At 44.3% G+C, this 17688-nt stretch overlaps 1 protein-coding gene across 1 annotated transcript in view; it reads right to left on the minus strand.

Moving 5' to 3' along the window:
• Window positions 1-17688, minus strand: part of GRIN2A (glutamate ionotropic receptor NMDA type subunit 2A) — a 1722233-nt gene that overhangs the window by 23918 nt on the left and 1680627 nt on the right. Inside the window, exon 12 of the mRNA XM_069210410.1 lies at window positions 9408-9646. Within this exon, the coding sequence (XP_069066511.1) occupies window positions 9408-9646 (239 nt within the window). The remainder of the gene's footprint in view (window positions 1-9407; window positions 9647-17688) is intronic.

Below are 17688 nucleotides of genomic sequence, written 5' to 3' on the forward strand. Positions count from 1 at the left end.
TATGTGGAGTTTGGGGTCCCTGAACTCACAATTAAAAAATACATCTTTTAGTAAAGTTGATTTTAAGATTGTGCGTTTGAAAATGCCACTTTTAGAAAGTGAGCATTTTCTTGCTTAACCCATTCTGTGACTCTACCTTGTTTGTGAATTCCCTGTCTGGGTCAGTTTGACAGTTGGGTTGTTTTTCACCTCGCACTAGACAGTGACACAAAGGGGGCTGGGGTGTAACCTGCATTTCCTGATTAGCCATCTCTGCTAGGAGGGAGGGGTGGAGTGGTCACTCTCATCTGAAAGGACTGTGCCTGCCTCTGACAATGCCGGCTCCGACCCCCTGGTGTGTGTCTGAGGCCTTGCCTGGGCAAGGCAGGATTTCACAAGTAGGTGTGAGTCCCCTTTGAAGAAAGGTGACTTCAAAGAATAAAATGGGTATAAGAAGGGCACCCAAATCTACAGACTTTAGAAACACTTCTGGAACCAAGAGGAACCTCTGCCTGGAGAAGAGCTGATAGCTGAGGAGGAAGTGCTGCCCTGCCTGTGACTGTGCTTTGTGGAGCTTTCCTGCAGTGCTGCTTCTGCCAGAGTAAGAGGGCAAAGACTGGACTTTGTGTGCCTTCCATCTTGTGAAGAAATCTCCAAGGGCTTGAGTTAGAGCTTGCCTCCTGTTGTTTGAAGTCTCAGGGACAGCAAAGACTTCTCTCTGCCAGCACCTGGAGTCTCTGGAGAGACTCCTGCTCTGACAAGTGGCGGCCTATCCAGTTCCTGGGCCCTTGGAAGGAAAGCTGGTGGAAATCCAAGGAAATCAACTTCGGACGACTCCGGACCAACGCCGCTGCTGAATCCGGTGACGCCACCTGCACCCGACGCCGTGACCTTCGCTGGAACGCGACGCTCTTCGCAGGCCCGACGCCGCAGCTGCCCCGCTGAAATCCGCGACTCCATGGAAGTCGCCGCACCACGTTGTGACCGACGCCGGTAGAAGTGCACGGATTCAACGTTTCGCACTGACGCCGCGATTCCCGACTTCGCGCATCGGCTTGTTTTCACTCTTCACCAAAGGTACTGTACTTGGGGGTCTACACGACTCTGTGTCCGGCGCCGCTGGTGTCAGCTTGTTGGGACCGACTCCGTCACGACACCGTGTTAACATCTCATCGAAGCATTTTTGTTTCTAAACGCTATTTTTGAGTTTAATCTCTAAAAATTCATAACTTGACTTGTGTATGTCGGATTTTTGTCGTTTTGGTCTTGTTTTGTTTAGATAAATATTTCCTATTTTTCTAAACTGGTGTTGAGTCATTTTGTAGTGTTTTCATTAAGTTACTGTGTGTGTTGGTACAAATACTTTACACCTAGCACTCTGAGGTTAAGCCTACTGCTCTGCCAAGCTACCAAGGGGGTAAGCAGGGGTTAGCTGAGGGTGATTCTCTTTTACCCTGACTAGAGTGAGGGTCCTTGCTTGAACAGGGGGTAACCTGACTGTCAACCAAAGACCCCATTTCTAACATAATATCTAAGACCTTTTTAACACTGTTAGGGGCTTCGAGAATTGCATTCACAAAGTAATTGTCTTTTGCCCTATAGATCTCTTTCTCATACTCATTAAGAGCATTTTGCAGCATATTCTGTCCTCATCTGAGTAGGACCTATGCATTTGTCTTTCCAATTTCTTAAAGGCTTGTTTAGATGTTTTTAAAATGCAATCATACCTTGGGGATGAGCGTCTATGGTGTGTTTTCAAGTTTTTAGGGGTATTTCTTTTTTCTAAAGTTTCTCCAATTGTATTCACTACAGCCTCATAACTATCGTCTACTGTTCTTTATGCAATCATATAAGGTTGCTCAATCGAACAGTTTCCCTTTCAGTGTCTGTTTCAGTTTGTACCAGGCTCTTCTTTGTCTCGTTGTGGTCAATTCATTGTACTGGACATTTAGGCCCTCATTATGATTTTGGCGGTCGAGCACCGCCACACCGGCAGTGGCGGTATGACCGCTGAAGGCATGGCGGTGCTCGACCAGGATATAATGATGCACGTAGTGAACTGCAAAGCAGCCAGTTCACTATCATCCACCGCCAGGGCTGAGTTGATGGCCGGGCTGAAGGGTAGCCACCGTCGATCCGGCGGTCGACCATAGACCGCCGGTGGGATAATGATACCATTTCCACCAGGGATTCTCTGGCGGGATACCCCGCTAGCTGATCCCTGGCAGAAAGCATACTGGTGACAGGAATTCTCATTTATGTCACCAGTATGTGACACACCAGTCCCCCCACTGCCACAACCTCCACCCACCCCCAAACCCCTAGAACCACCCCCACCCCATGAAACCTTAAAATCGTAACCCCACCCCTCCTCCCCTATCACCCTGTAGGCCCTCCCCAACCCCCCGCACATTCCCTCACCCCCTCACCTCCGTTCAGGACCACCACCCCACCTTCCCCCCAAAAAAACACACATGCATCCACATATATGCACACTCTTTCACACACATACTGACACTCCCACACACCCTCCACCCCAAGCATACACACACACATCCACACACATGCCTACACATGCACACACGCGCACCAACACCATCAGTCCCACACGCACCCATTCACAGACACACACACGCATACATACACACAGACACACATCCCCCCTTCACACACACATGCACACCCCCATGCACGCACTCAATCACTCCACACGCCCCACCACCCCCCTTTCCTCTCGGACAGCATTTACCTTATCATGGCACTGCTCCAGGAAGGAACGGGATCCCTGGATGCTGCTCCACCAGCAGCACTTCATCTCCATACACATCTCCATACACCACCACAGCTATTATTGCATCATAATAGGTGTGGCGGTGTCTGGCTGACATGGCGGTGAGGGTGGAGCAGCATCCACCTCTGCCACTGACTGCCAGTATGGCATTTGGGGGTTCACCCCACCATCAATGGCGGTGTGCCAGTAGGCATCATTATATGGTGGTCATAGGTCCGCCAGCACTGGCGGTCCAGTCATTGTCGTCATCTCAGCGGTCCATTGTTTGGACCACCGAGATCATAATGAGAGCCTTACTTTCTTTATATTTATATGGAAGGCCATTAGCATGTGATCAGTCCAAAATAATGGTACAGTGTTCTTCACTACTATTGAGTCTTCTAGGGAGAAAATTAGATCGAAGTTGTTACCAGCTTGGTGGGTGGGTTGATGCACTAATTATCATAGTCCCAGTATCTTGCAGGATTCCTTGTAGTTCCTTGAAAGAGAGCGATTGGTCCCCCTCTGCCCACATATTGAAGTCTCCCAAAAATGAAGAGATTAGAATGGGTTAGGGCTAGATTGGAGAAATGTTCAAGGGTTGAAGATAAGAAGCAGATGAGCCCAGGGGTTGGTAACAGAGGATAATGGACAAGACACCGCCTTTTCCGGAAACCCATTACTTCAGGGCTTACCAATTCACCCAGGGTAAGAGTGGTGAAGTTCCATTTTTCTCTAAAAATTACACACACTCCTGCTCCATTCCTGTTTTCTCAAGGCCTGTGCAATATTTTATAACCTGATGGACAGGCCTCACCCAGGTCTATGATTGAGTAATAGGATATCCAGGTTTCTGTCACAAGCAATTTATACCACTGATCAGTTTTTATCATTAGGTTGATCTCATTTGAGTGTTTAAACAAGGACCTTGTGATTATTAGTCCGCACCTCGCTTTATCTGAAATGTTTTTGGGAGGGTCCGAGAGCAGGGCCTCCCCTATCTCCATATGGGTATCTTGTGTGTTATTACTGGTTGGCTTACCTATTTGTAATAGTATGTCTCTAGTGTAGCAACTTCTGGAGGTGAGGCTTTCATTCTTAGGTTTCCAGGGTTCACAACGGCAACCAGTAGCATGGCTGGCGCTGTTCGTGGTCTGTGTGCAGATGGACACAGATGGGCTTTCCTTTGGCATTCCTTCGTACCTTAAGTGGAGTTTTAATCCTTTGCCTATTGATGGGGCGCTGCTAGCACTTTTGAAGAGGTTTGAACACCAAATGTGAAACCACCTTCCAATATGAATTCAAAATTACCTTTCAGTACCATACATATCAGGCTAGAAAAGCACTAGGAAACCCATGTGTCTGACCCCTAAGATAGGCCACATGCAATGACCCTTTCTGCAATTTCTCAAGAGGTAGAAGTTTACAATAGTTTTCAAAGTATTTTTCTGATCATTCAAACTCCTCTATCAGTTCCTTCAAGACAACTCTGGTCATACAAAGTATTTAAATGTCACATAGATTTTCTCCTCCTGTTGAGTAGGCTCACGTATGAGTGCACGTCAATTGGAGAATTCAGGATTATCACTCTAAAACACACTGAAATCTATAAAAATAAACATCATCAGAAACAAAAAGATCTGTTACCATTTGGTGCATGGTGGGCTTACATCAATAGTAAGCAAGTTTTAACTAGTAGTTTAACAGCTGCATTTTTGCGATTATAAATGCATATTAGTTTATATTTTTTGCTGATTTTTAGCCAATAACTTCACTGCTAAAAATTATGTGTTGGAAGAATGAAGGGAATTTAGGTGTACAGATCATCCAATTTGTTCTTCTTTATTTGCCGTCCATCGAATATTAGGAAAATGGAAACTTAGGGCCAGATTTACAAGGCTCTAGTGCCTATTTGCGCCACACTAGCATAATATTTTTTTTACGCTAATGTAGCTCAATGAGGTTACTTTTACCAAGCCATATTTACAAAGTGGTGCAATGCATGCATTGTGACCTTTTGCTCCACATTATGCCTCTGTCAGGCATAATGTATGCAAGGGGGGCATTCTGGCATTAGGAGGGCCACAAAAATGGCACAGTGAAAGCTAAAAGATTTCACTGCACCATTTATCACATCATTTTTAATGCCTGGTCAGAGCAGACATTAAAATGACGCATCTGTATTAACCTATGGGCCCCCTTGTACATTGCTCCAATAGCATAAAAAATGTTCACGCTAGTGGAGCAAAGCACCACAATAGTGTCAAAAAGTGTGAAACTACTGGCCTAACAACTTCCATGGTGCACCATATTATAAAAAGGGCGCACACATGGTGTCATTAGGTGGGGCAGAAGTGGCGCAAGCAAACTGGCACATCAGTGCTGATGCACCAGTTTCTTGTAAATCTGACCAATAGCTTCATAGGATTTAGTAAGAAGACGATCAGTCAATAGCACTGAGACAGTAGAATTTATGTGAATAAGGCTACATGTAGCTTAAAGTTTAAACCCAACTTCTGCACCTATGCACCACATTTCTTACGCCATAGGTGAACCTCCACTCCCTAAGTTAGTTTTAGCACCCCCCGTGTTTGGTAGTTCGGCAAGCTATATTTCTCGACCATGTGACAGATCATGGTGAAACAAGGCACAGCAAAACACAATTCAAGACATAAAAATGTAATGATGGTAGAAACTACATAAAAAATTATTACTCTTGATGAAAACAAGTAAAATATTGCTTGAAAAATAAATCACCAGCTACATGATAATTAAAATGTACATTAAGATTTAGGGCCTCATTACGAGGCTGGCGGTCTTCAGATCACCAGCCCTCGGTGGTGGTCAGGACCACTGCTGCTGTGGCAGTCTGATCACCACATAAAGACCCTCGCGGTCAGACTGCCAGGGTTCCGCCAGCAGTGCTGGGATCCATGATCCCGATGGCCAAGCGGTGGCGGAGATCGTGATTCACCAGGGCAGCGCTGCGCTGTGGATTACAACCTCGTTCTCTGTCAGCCTTTTCATGGTGGTTTCATCATCATGAAAAGACTGGTGGAGAACAGGTGCAGGGAGTCACAGGGGGGCAAAGGCATTTGGCATAGGCAGTGCAGGGGTCCCTCAACTCAGCACTGTTGCAATGTTCAATGTCTGCTGCTCAGACAGTGAACATTGTGAAGGTGCTGGTGCACCCTGTGGTTGCAGCATTGTCGCCGGCTCCATTACAAGATAGAGACAATGCTGCCACCTATTTCCTGCTATGCTGGTGGGTGGAACCCTCAGTTTCCACCTGCCAGCCCAGTGAGATACTCTTAATGGGTCCGGCGGGAGGTAGCCAGTGTGGGGGTGATCTCCCTGGCCTAAGTTCGTGGACGGTGCAAACTGTCCACCGAACTCCTAATGAGGTCCTTAGTGCAGGTAGTGAGCAACTCTAATATAGTCTTATAGCCCACCATAGCATGCTATATCGGTCATTAAAGGCCCACTCTAGAGTTAAAGGCTGAGCCAAAGGTGAGGGCCTTATTCAATGAACTGGATTTTAATGATAGCATAGCCCAGCTACGGAGGGCTATACTGCTATTAGAACATGAATTTCTAATAAATACAACAAAAGGCCTCACTGAGGCTGAGGGGATTGAAATCCCCTTGGGTTAGGTGAAGCCTTTGTTCACAGCAACAGCTGTGAACGCAAACATTGGAACGTTGGAGCTTCTAGCTTCTACCGGCCATTAGAAGCGCGGGGCACTCCATTGTTTTCAGTGGTACTTCCAACATTCCAATGTTCTAATGGACATTTGACAAATGTTTGAAAGCTGATTAAAGGGATAAAGTTTACTGAAACATTTTTTGCTGACACTGTGTGAGAATTTATACCCTGTCCAAGACAGTGAAGGAAGATCTGTCATACCTATCTGTTCCACCAGGATGCCAGGAGTTTCTTTGTGGGAACTGCTATTAGGAAATCAGTATCTTTTTACATAGCATTTTGCATTTCTTAAATAGCGATTTCTATGAAGTGGATATTTAAGAAATGCAAAATTGCCCTTTTGTACATCTGGCCCATGATCTATTGCTTTCACTTGTCGTTCTATGCTCTATAGTCTTCTTATTGTTCTTCCCGTACAAAGAGTATTTGATACGGTTGATCATTGTATTGTCCGCTCTCTTTTCTTCTCATTTAATAGCTCATAATCAGCACTAGCTTTTGCTCTCAACTGTATTATTTCTCTCACAATACTTGCTTGGGCTCTTCTTTTTTTATCATGACTATCTGGTTTCTCGTTTGTTTTAATTGCAGAACGCTATGTTTTTCCAGTTGCACCTCTTCCCTGGCTTCCCATTCCTCTTTTATTATTCTGTTTACATTTACAACCTGACAAGTTGTTCATTTTCTTTCATTTTCCTCTTTTACTCCTGAGCCTTATTTCTTGGTTCTATGGTAGAATATAGAGGACAGAAACATCATCCTGCAAGGTATTGTGGCCTAAATGTAAACAAACTAAAATATGATGTTAAGTATTCATAGGTTAATATAAATTTAAAATTGTAACTATACATCCATGTACCTTGGAGATATATATATATATATCATTATAGTACATATACGTTACGTTTAGGAAACCTTCATCATATTTGATTACATACATTGAACAAGGTTAGTATTTTGGCCACAATATTTTTAGGGTAATATTTTGTCCAAAGATTCCAATAGAATAGCCTACTTCCTCTTGTGATTTTGCAATCAAATGATTCATGACTTTCTGTTCTCTCCATGTCAATTCTAGTACAACCAAGAACCAGTTTTTCCAACTCATCTTTCATATTCATTCATATGTCACGTATCATTTTTCCTATGCTGGCCAATTTTAAAGAACATTTTATATCTATGTAAACTGTGATCCTTACTTTCTCCTAATTTGTGTGCGAATGACTTTTGAGAAACAGTTAAAAATGAGTGATTGTTTTGGATCTTTTGTGTCTGATCTTTTCAGATTTCCAGGATAGAAAAATCTCACTGTCGGAGAACAATTTATGTTATTCTTCATCTTCATCAATATGAGATTTTTTCGCCTCATAACAGGGTCTTTTTGATGTTAACACAATTTAGTAAGAGCAAACAGGAAACATAGTGTGCAATTCCCTCTGTCTCTATGCTGGTTGACAATAACGTCGTAGAGGAAAAGGTCACCAGATAATTATAGATTTGCAAATGTAATTTTAACATTTACAAGGATAGTTTTAATTTAATTTATTAATTTTGTAAGGAACATCTGTACATCCTTTGGGGCAAAAAGGCATTGAGAAGCCAGTGTGATGCCTGTCAAGAAAACTGATAAAAAAATAACTGGGTTTTGAGTCTTGTCGGAATGAGATTGGTAGAGTGTTTGTGCAGCACCACAGGGCGAGCATACCATGATTTAAGGTCGAAATGGTAGAGTGCATTGTCACTCAGTCTGGAAAGATTGACCTTGGACACAACAAGAGAATAGAGGTGGAACCTGTTACATTTATCATTGAAAACGTTTTCCTTAATGTTGGGTTTGATAATGTCATAGTTGAATTTGTGGTTTATTGACAGGGTGAATCCTTTGATACTGTTTTTAAAACAAAAGTACTGAAATTCATCAGTTATATGTAACTGACCTAGGTATAGCCTGCACCAGTATGACGCACTGCCTACGACCCCAATGAAGAAATATGAAATATATGACTGTGCAACTTTTACTTAGGTCTAGCTAATTGGTTAATGTCGTTTTTTTTTGGTTTTGAAATGGTATTTTTTTTTTTATCCCTAAAATACCTATGTATAACTTCACTTTAACTGTTGTTTTGTTCCAGTAATTTGTTTTAACAGAAGTTAAAAGCTTACTTAGTTACTTGCATATAACTACATTTTATCATTTTTTTTTTCATTGTATATATATATATATATATATATATATATATATATATATATAGAGAGAGAGAGAGAGAGAGGAGAGAGATGTGTGTGTGAATACATGTTTTCCAACATTTTTCAAGCAAATATTCATACTTCTGAAAGGTGAAAAGGTTTGCATATTTATGTTTGCATATTTGCATAGACCTTTGTGAAGGCTGCAAACAAAACAATTTGCAACTTATCACAGTTCTAGTCAAAATGTCCTGATATATGCCTTGTACTTAAAGAAATTAGTAAATACTTAAACCCTAATTGCAAGATAAATAGTAACATAAGTAGTTAAAACCACCAAGGAAAAATAAAACATTGTGATGTTTGTTTTTTCCATGAAATGGTTTTACCTCCCCATTCTGAGTTGCACAGGTTAAAATTAACCTATCCATAGTTCCTCTGGTCCAAGCTACAAACTTTAAAATAAGTCAGTTTTCCAGTTTTAACCTAGAAAAACATTGTGTGAAGATAAACTACTTGGTCGCCTTGAACTTGGTACACATGATGGAATCCTTTTAGGGTGTAGACATATATCCTGAGTTCTGCACAAGCAGTGCTGTTACACAGCTTAGGCACTATAACTTGTAAGACAGGCTCTTCCATTTTAAACTCCACCGGACTTGAAAATTAAAAACCCTTTGTTTCCACACTATGGACTGCTCAATGACTTCAGTAAGTAAAAAATACTCTCAACACTGTTCTACCAGCATGTATACACATACTAACCCTGCTGATAGAGAACAGCAATCCAGGTGTTCCTGTACAGACTCCTGTAAAGCAGAATCGTAATTTCCAATAAAACAAATGTTCCCAGATGAAGGTGATCAAGCTGAGAGCCATAGCTGCAGCCAGCATATAAAAGACTCCAGCCATGTTATCAATGTCTAGTTGGCTGCTCATGACTTCATTTTTCTCAGTGTGGCAAATACCAGTCAGCCACTGGGTTTCGAGTTCTTCCATCTCACCTGGAAAAAAGATAATGAACTATTAGACTAGGTGCATGCATTGCTAATTGCACTTAATAAAGGTATTGCTGAGCAAAGCAATTGCTCAGAAATGTTAAAATAGTCACACAATTTTGCCACATGGTGTGCAGCAGAAACAGGTATAGAAACAGATACAGGCACACATGGTGAGTGTGTAATAAATAGACAGAGTATCCCTGTGGATTGTATGGTATTCATTGTCTTCAAATTCATGAAACTCATTGGTGCTATTTACAACATTTATTGCACATGAATATGTTACACAAACAATATATAAATCAAGGGGTACTAGTCAAATACATTTAAGTAGGGTCCACAACAGACAACCCATTAATGGAGCAGATACAAATGGCAAACACTGAGACAGCTAGAACTGCATCAAGACAAAGAAATCATAACATATTGCCACAAGAAAGAGTAGATAATTGAGAACCTTATACAACAACAGCCTTAGCAACCTTGCCTGATTCAAGATTTCCAAAACATATCAAATAAAAATACACACATATGTAGAACTCCCAATCATTACTCTTTTACTATGGGTGTGTTCAAATGTGTCTCACTTATGCTTCCTGCCACCAGTGCACAAAGTATAGAACAAATGACCAGCCTACTACCATCATTAGATGATTTCACTTTGAATGCATTTTGCCCTTATATGGACACACCTAAAAAAACGAGGGCAGATTTAGAGTGGCCTTTTCCCCGTGCCATATTTAAAAAGTGTAACCCTTTGCGCCACATAATGCATGCACCCTACCTAATGTATGCAAAGGGGGTGGTACCCCTTTAGGGGGACTGAAAAAATGTTGCAGTGGAATCTAAGAGATTCTACTATGTCATTTTTTGCAGTCACTTTTAATGCCTGCTCAGAGCAGGTGTTAAAAAGGGGCGCACCATTTGTTACAATGGGCCCCAATCATGATTTTGGTGCTAACCTTGAACAGCAAATCAATAGCATCAGACAATTTGACACTATTGCCACCTACCCTGCGCCATAGAGCACTGTATTTTAAATATGGCGCACACATGGTAGCGGATGGTGGTACTAAGGGGTGCAAAAAAGTGCAGCGCCACTTTTCTTAAATATGCCCCATAATTCCTTATTAGCAGCATTTTTAGACACTTGTACTTCACAGTGACTGCTAGTCCCTATATATGGTAGGGTGTATTGAACTATTTCCAGAATACTCAAGACAGTTATTGTAAGTTGCTACAAACAGGATTTGGTATATTTACTTATCCTACACAAAATGAGCACAAGTCATTGGAGTACCAAGAGTGTGTATGCACATTTCTAGGTTGAAGCCACAACCCTTAAGTTTGCCATTTACATTTCAAGTTCCTATATCTGACTTGAGAGGAACCTCCAGTAACAACTTGTGGAACTGCAGCAGCGCGTAGGAATATCAGGGCTTTTGCATCTGAGTTCAGAAGATCCTCTAGTTATTACTTGAGGAACACCACTGAAGGAGAGAGGCAAGCCGTAATGGAGGGGTCTCGGACACAGAGGGGTGACGCCTGGCCTGGGAGAGGTGCACGCCACTGACATTTTGCCATTGGTGTTTTGTTTTGAATTTCAGGCGCCTCCGCAGATTACCTGTGAAGAGCGCCTGGTTCTCATTGGTCACCAGAGGGCAGTGCGGTTGCCTGGATAGTCACAGAACCTACCTTTCAGCAGATCAGAAGCAAGACATGAAAATCTGGTTAGCATTTTTAGAACAGTTCAACAGGAGCATGGTGTGGCCGGAGTCTATGCTGTCCAGCCAAGTGTTTGGCCTCTATACTGATGCAGATGGGAGTGCAGAATTTGGTGCTATATTGGGCCAAAAGTAGTGCACACAGCCCTGGCCTCAGCATTGGTTTCATTCAGGTTTGGTGAGGAATGTCACCTTCCTGGAGTTATTTCCCATAGTGGTGGCCATAAATATATTGGTGAATCAGTTGTGCAACCAGTCAGTAACATTTTGGTCAGACATTATGTTTGTGGTGGATTCCATTAACCTTCAGCACAACAAGGCCCATATTTATACTTTTTTTGCGTTACATTTATGCCACTTTTTGATGCAAAAATGGCACAAACTTACAAAATACAATTGTATTTTGCATGTTTGCACCACTTTTACGTCAGAAAATGACACAAATGCAATGCTACAAAAGTATAAATATGGGCCTAAGTGTAAGAAGGATTTGGGACTACTTAAAGAGTTGGTACTTCTTAGTTTAAAAAATCAAATTGTTTTCAAAGGTAAACATGTCCCTGGTATCCTGAATAATGCAGCCAAGGCATTGTCTTATCATGAGTTGAAGGATTTTCGGCATTTTCATCCAGAGGTGGAAGCAGAACCCACCCATCTCCCAGGATCTCTATGGAATATTGGTGTCCAGCCCTACCTCAGCCTATCACCGCCAGTCTTGCACCCAGAACAAGGAGGGCCCACAATACAGCTTTCCATACCTTTCTAGGATGCACAGTGGCGTATGCCCAGGCACAAAGTTTTTCTGTGGGCAGTTGGCTGCACTTCATCGAACCCTTGCACGTAGAGGAAGGTCTGCCACATTTGACAGGTGCCACATATTTGGGGTTGCCTTCTTAACCAAGCTTGCAGGTGCACCAGACCATTCACAATCCTTTTTGGTTAGGAAGGCTCCCAGGGGCTGGGAAAGGTTGGATAAGGCCCCAGTGGGCACCAGACATTCTATATACATTGTCAAACTGGGCAGGATACTGGGAGCCCTCCCAGTGGTCTGCAGCTCATCTTATGAAGCGGTGCTGTTTGCAGCCACCTTTTCCCTCACCTTCTATGGTGCATTCAGGGTATCAGAGCTAGTGGCCCAATCTAAGCAGGACATCCATGGGGGCTGTTACTGAATCACATCTCCCGGCTCTGGGGGGATCTGATTATCACCCTTCCCCATTCCAAAACTGATCAACTGGGGAAGGGAGAGGAAGTGATATTGAGAAGGGCCAAGAGCACCATTCGTTGCCCTGTGGGTTCTGTGACTGCCTTTCTAGGAATTTGGCCATGCACAGCCGCTACCTCATTGCTAGGTGCATGAATCCGGTTTACCGCTTACAAATATTAGTTCACCTCTGTCATGTGGGTGGTGTTGCGTGAGGTTGGGGCAGATCCCATCAACTATAGCTCCCATACTTTTAGGATAGGGGGCAACATCAGCAGTAGTGGCAGGTCTTGATGCAGACATAGTCAAAAGAATCAGGAGGGGGATATCTAATTGCTACAAACACTAAGGCCCTCATTACAACCCTGGCGATCGGTGGAGAAATGGCGGTAATACCGCCAACAGGCCGGCGGAAAAAAATGGCATTACAAGCATGCCAGTGACTGCCATGCTAAACCGCCATTTCTCCACTCCGACCGCCAGGGTGGTAACGACCGCTGGGCTGGAGACTTTGGTCTCCAGACCAGCGGCTGTCACAACACCACCGGCGGTATTACGACCCTGCATACCGCCATGGATTTTGTGGGGTTTTGTACCACCACGAAATCCATGGAGGTAGTCACTATCAGTGTCAGGGAATTCATTCCCTGGCACTGATAGGGGTCTCCCACACCCCCCTCCCCCACCATGAGTCCTCCCCCCACACCCCAACCCCCCTACCACCCCGCAAAGGTGGCAGGATCCCCCTCTCTACCCCCCCAACATCGACACAACCCCCCTGCACATGCACAGACACTACCACCAGACATACCCGCACACATACTAACAAACTTTCTAACAGACACACGCAGTCATACATGCACACATACTCACAGACATACAAACTGACAGACATGCACACATTCCCAAACACACAACACCCCCCACATGCATACACGCACTCACACACCCCTCTACACACTCGCACTCACACCCCCATGCACGCACACAACACACAACACCCCCCACCGCCCTCTCCTAACAGACGATCACCTTACCTGGTCCGGCTATCCATGGGGGCTGCTCAGCCATCAGCACCCCATCACCAGAACACCGCCACGCCGAATCATGGGACGTAATTTGGTGGGCGCTGTTCTGATGACGTGGCGGTGGAAGTGGAGCTGCCCCACTTCCCCGCCGACCGCCATTATGGCTGCTGGCAGCTCTCCATCCGAAAAAGGATGGAGGGGTGCCAGCAGTCATAATACGCTGCGCAGAAAACTGCCTGCACTGGCGGTCTTCAGCACGGCGGTACCTCGGTGGTCTTTAAAAAGACCGTCAAGGTCGAAATTAGGCCTATATGTGCCTGGATATGGTATAAAAAAAGGCCCAGTCACAATAGGCAACTCACTAATGGTGTCTCCTTTCCCTCCCTTGTTTCTGTGTATTAGGGCACATGGCTACAGACAGTGTGTGCATTCTTGGCCATTCTTTTGTTTGGCAAGAAGAAGCAGTCTTCATGTGGTGTTGTTTTCATAAGCAGGCAGCTAATTCTGGACTTCAATTCCTTTGGGCTGGCAAAGGTGGTCTTCGGCTCGATGGACTGCACAAGCTAGTGGAGGAGGTTAAAGGCTACAGCCACTGGCACCTATTCTCCACATAGGTGGTAACGATCTTGCATTGTTGGGGAGAAGAGGCATCTTTGAGAAGTTGTTGGTGGAGATCTTTTGGATTGCTGAGAGGTTCCCAGGGACTATCACTGCCTGGTCCCATATTATACTGGTTACGGTGTGGCATGTTGGTCTCCCCACGAAAGGACTGAATGAGTCAGTGAGGCACTTCAATAGTAGAATGAGAAGTCCCCTTAATACAGCCATTTGAAAGGCAATCCCCATAGCTGTCTTAGGGGAGAAGTTTTGTTGAGCTTTGCAGAACAGCTTTTTTCAGGATCTCAGGGAGGCCAATATTTGGTGGAGACCCGGTAAGTCAGTTAACCAACTGGGTCTGTGACGGTGATGGAGTGAGGTTTGGCCACAAAGCTAGTACTCACCTTGGCAGATTGAACAAGAAGGCAGGCAAATTCTGGATACATTCGGTCTTTAACCCTTGAAAAACTAGGAGCAGAAGTGCCACGGTCTGTAAGGCAGGGCCAGGGATGTCTGCTACAGCAATTGTACTTGGCTCTACGGGTACTATATGGCACTGCCCTGGGATTGTGGGGAGTTGGACCTTGTGCCAGGGGATCAAGAGCTGGCCCAGTTGCCCAGGCCCATCTCCCAAAGAGTGCCGGGGGGACCCCTCTTTTGGTTCCTCGGGCATGGGTGATTTAGGGCTCAGCTGACTGAGTTACCCTTGTACAGTGTATATTTGTGGGGCCCAGTGGGTAGCACTTTGGCTCACTAGTTAATTAACCAGGGCACCAAGGTCCAGTGGGGTGCCAAACATGAATTAAAATATGTTGTTACATGATACTATGTATAGATTTTTTTTGACTGAACCAAAAATGACTTGAATGTTAATGTTTGTTGTAATAAATATGGCCTGAGAACTGTTTCTCAAAATGCACATCTGCTTGTCTCAGGTCAACTCTGTCAATTCTCTGCTTTCCATTAGTGGTGGGTCCAGATGTGGGGCTATTGGAGGGGAGGGTGGAGGTGAGGGTTCACAGACTTTCCTCATCCATCCAAGGGCATGGATGTGGTCCCCTACCTGTGAAGGAGAGGGAGAGGGGCAAGCAGTAATGATGGGCATTGGACACAGGTGGGGTTGATGCCTGGCCTGGGGGAGGTGTGCCAACAGCATTTTGCCATTTGTGTTTTGAATTTTGTGTGCCTCTATGGATTGCCTGTGAGGTGCACCTGGAACCCATTGGTCACCAGAGGTCAGAGGGGTCACCTGGATGGCTAGCAGAAGCACAGGTGGGGCATTTAAGCCATGGTTGTTAGAGTACACCCACATAGTTTTTTGTAGAGCTGCGCTCCTACCGACATCCGAAACAACTTCCTGCACCGGAGAAAACCATCTTTATGCCCACCCACCCATCCAAGTGCAATGTATGGGGTGTGAGCGGGCATTGTGGGTTTTTAAAAATATTTTGTTCTATTAATGTGCAAGCTAACTGTGATGAACCACCTCTCATTAGGCACAGGACATTACACTGGTATGACCTTGTGTAATTTCACAATTTATGTATTACACCTTCTTACATGAAATTCCCCAAATTACATCATTCTACCTCATAGAAGTGGAAACAATGCCAAGGACCAGAATGAGAGTGGATGTTCTTTACACTATTTTCTTTTTTGCGATATATTTTAGCACACAATGTCTCCTCACATCCAAAATGGCCACGAGGACCCTTTTTGCACTATAATATGGCAGTAAATAGCTTTTTACATTTTGCATTATTTCACAAATATTTTGCAGAGTTTAACATAGTTACACAAAAGCAACTTACATTCATTTCACACACCACTTCCTGTGATATGTATTATGGCAAAACATTGCCCACAATTGGAATTCAAGGCTTTCAACACTAGTGGTTCACCATATCATTAAAATCTTCTCTGATCATCTCAAGGAGTCCCTAAAGCCCACTGCAATTCTTCCCATGTTGAATCCAAGGAACTTAGGTTGTTACCTACATTTAAGAATATGACTTTGCAGCAGATGTTAATACACTCTATGTTTTAACATGCCTATGGGCTTCTTCAGTGCTTAATTTGTAAAAGAGTGAGTGCTGGTGCCCAAAGCTCTGCTGAATCCCAAGGCTGTGTTCCCCTGAATTCACTTTAGGCATCTTTAATTCACTATCAGGCAATTCTGCCTCTCTCTCTTACAATTCCCTACTTTTTCCATTTGTGTCTTTTTTTGTCTTTTTCTTCCTCCCCCTTTTTTCACTTTGTGTTTTCCCTTCTCTTGCTCGCAGTTAATATCCGATTAGGAAAAATTAGTGCTGTGGATCTCACCAGCATCCACTGGCTTAAATTAAGCACTGGGCTGTTTCAATAAACTTCTCCTCTGTTCCATGTCCTCCTCTCTGCTAACTCTGCTAACTAACCGTGTATTGTAAGATCACGACACTTCGCATTAGCACAGGATTTGGGTCAGAAAAAGCTCAGCTCTGCAAGTGTGCCAATATCCCTTTAACAATTATGGGGCATATTTATACTCTATTTGCGCCGAATGTCCATCAAACATTTTGAAGCACATTCGGCTCAAACCTTACACCATATTTATACTATGACGCCCGACCCCACGAATGTCAAAATTCCTCTGTGTGTGTCATTTTCTGGATGCGGGAAACCGCCTTGCGTTAATGACATAATAGGTAGACGTTCCCGTCCAAAAAATGACTTTAAGGCCTGTGCGCCTTATTTATCCTCCAGCGTCATTTGGACGCACAGGAGGGGGCGGGCCTTAAAACATGGCGCCCAGCGTTATGTGCGCCGTTTTTTTTACGCCTGGGTGAGGGCAGGCATTAAGGGATCTGTGGCCTCATTTCCATGGTCTCTGACCATGGAAGCAGTCCACAGGTGCCCTTACCTGCCCCCAGGGACACCTCCTGCTACCCCCTCCCACCCCAGGAGGACACCCATGGATGGGGGACGCATCCCAGGTAAGTACAGGTAAGTTGAGGTAAGTATTTTTTTATTTTTTTCAAGTGGCATGGGGGCCTAACTTGGGCCCCCCTACATGCCACTGTGCCATGCACAGAAGTCCCCTGGGCATGGCCATTGGGCAGGGGGACATGATTCCTGTCTTTGCTAAGACAGGAGTCATTTCCATGGGGGTTGTGCATCACATAAATGGCGCATGTCCGGTTAGAGCCATGATTTTTGATTGTAACTTGACTTGCCCCATTTGTTGAGGCACAACCACCATTTTCCCCTACGCCGGCGCTGCCTGGTTAGAGTAATTGTTTTTTACTCTGACCATCCCACAGTGCCGGCTAACGTCAATCCATAAATAAGGTGCCTGCCTGGCACTTTGGAATGGCGTTATCCGGCGGTTAATGTTTTGACGCAAACCAGCGCCGCCGCTGGTTTGCGTCAAAAAGTATAAATATGGGCCTATATGTCCAGAAGAATCTTAAGGCTTCGTTGAACTATGCTTCTCTGGTTCATTACTGAAACCTT

Source organism: Pleurodeles waltl, chromosome 10 (assembly GCF_031143425.1).
Source record: "Pleurodeles waltl isolate 20211129_DDA chromosome 10, aPleWal1.hap1.20221129, whole genome shotgun sequence".
NCBI lineage: Eukaryota > Metazoa > Chordata > Amphibia > Caudata > Salamandridae > Pleurodeles > Pleurodeles waltl.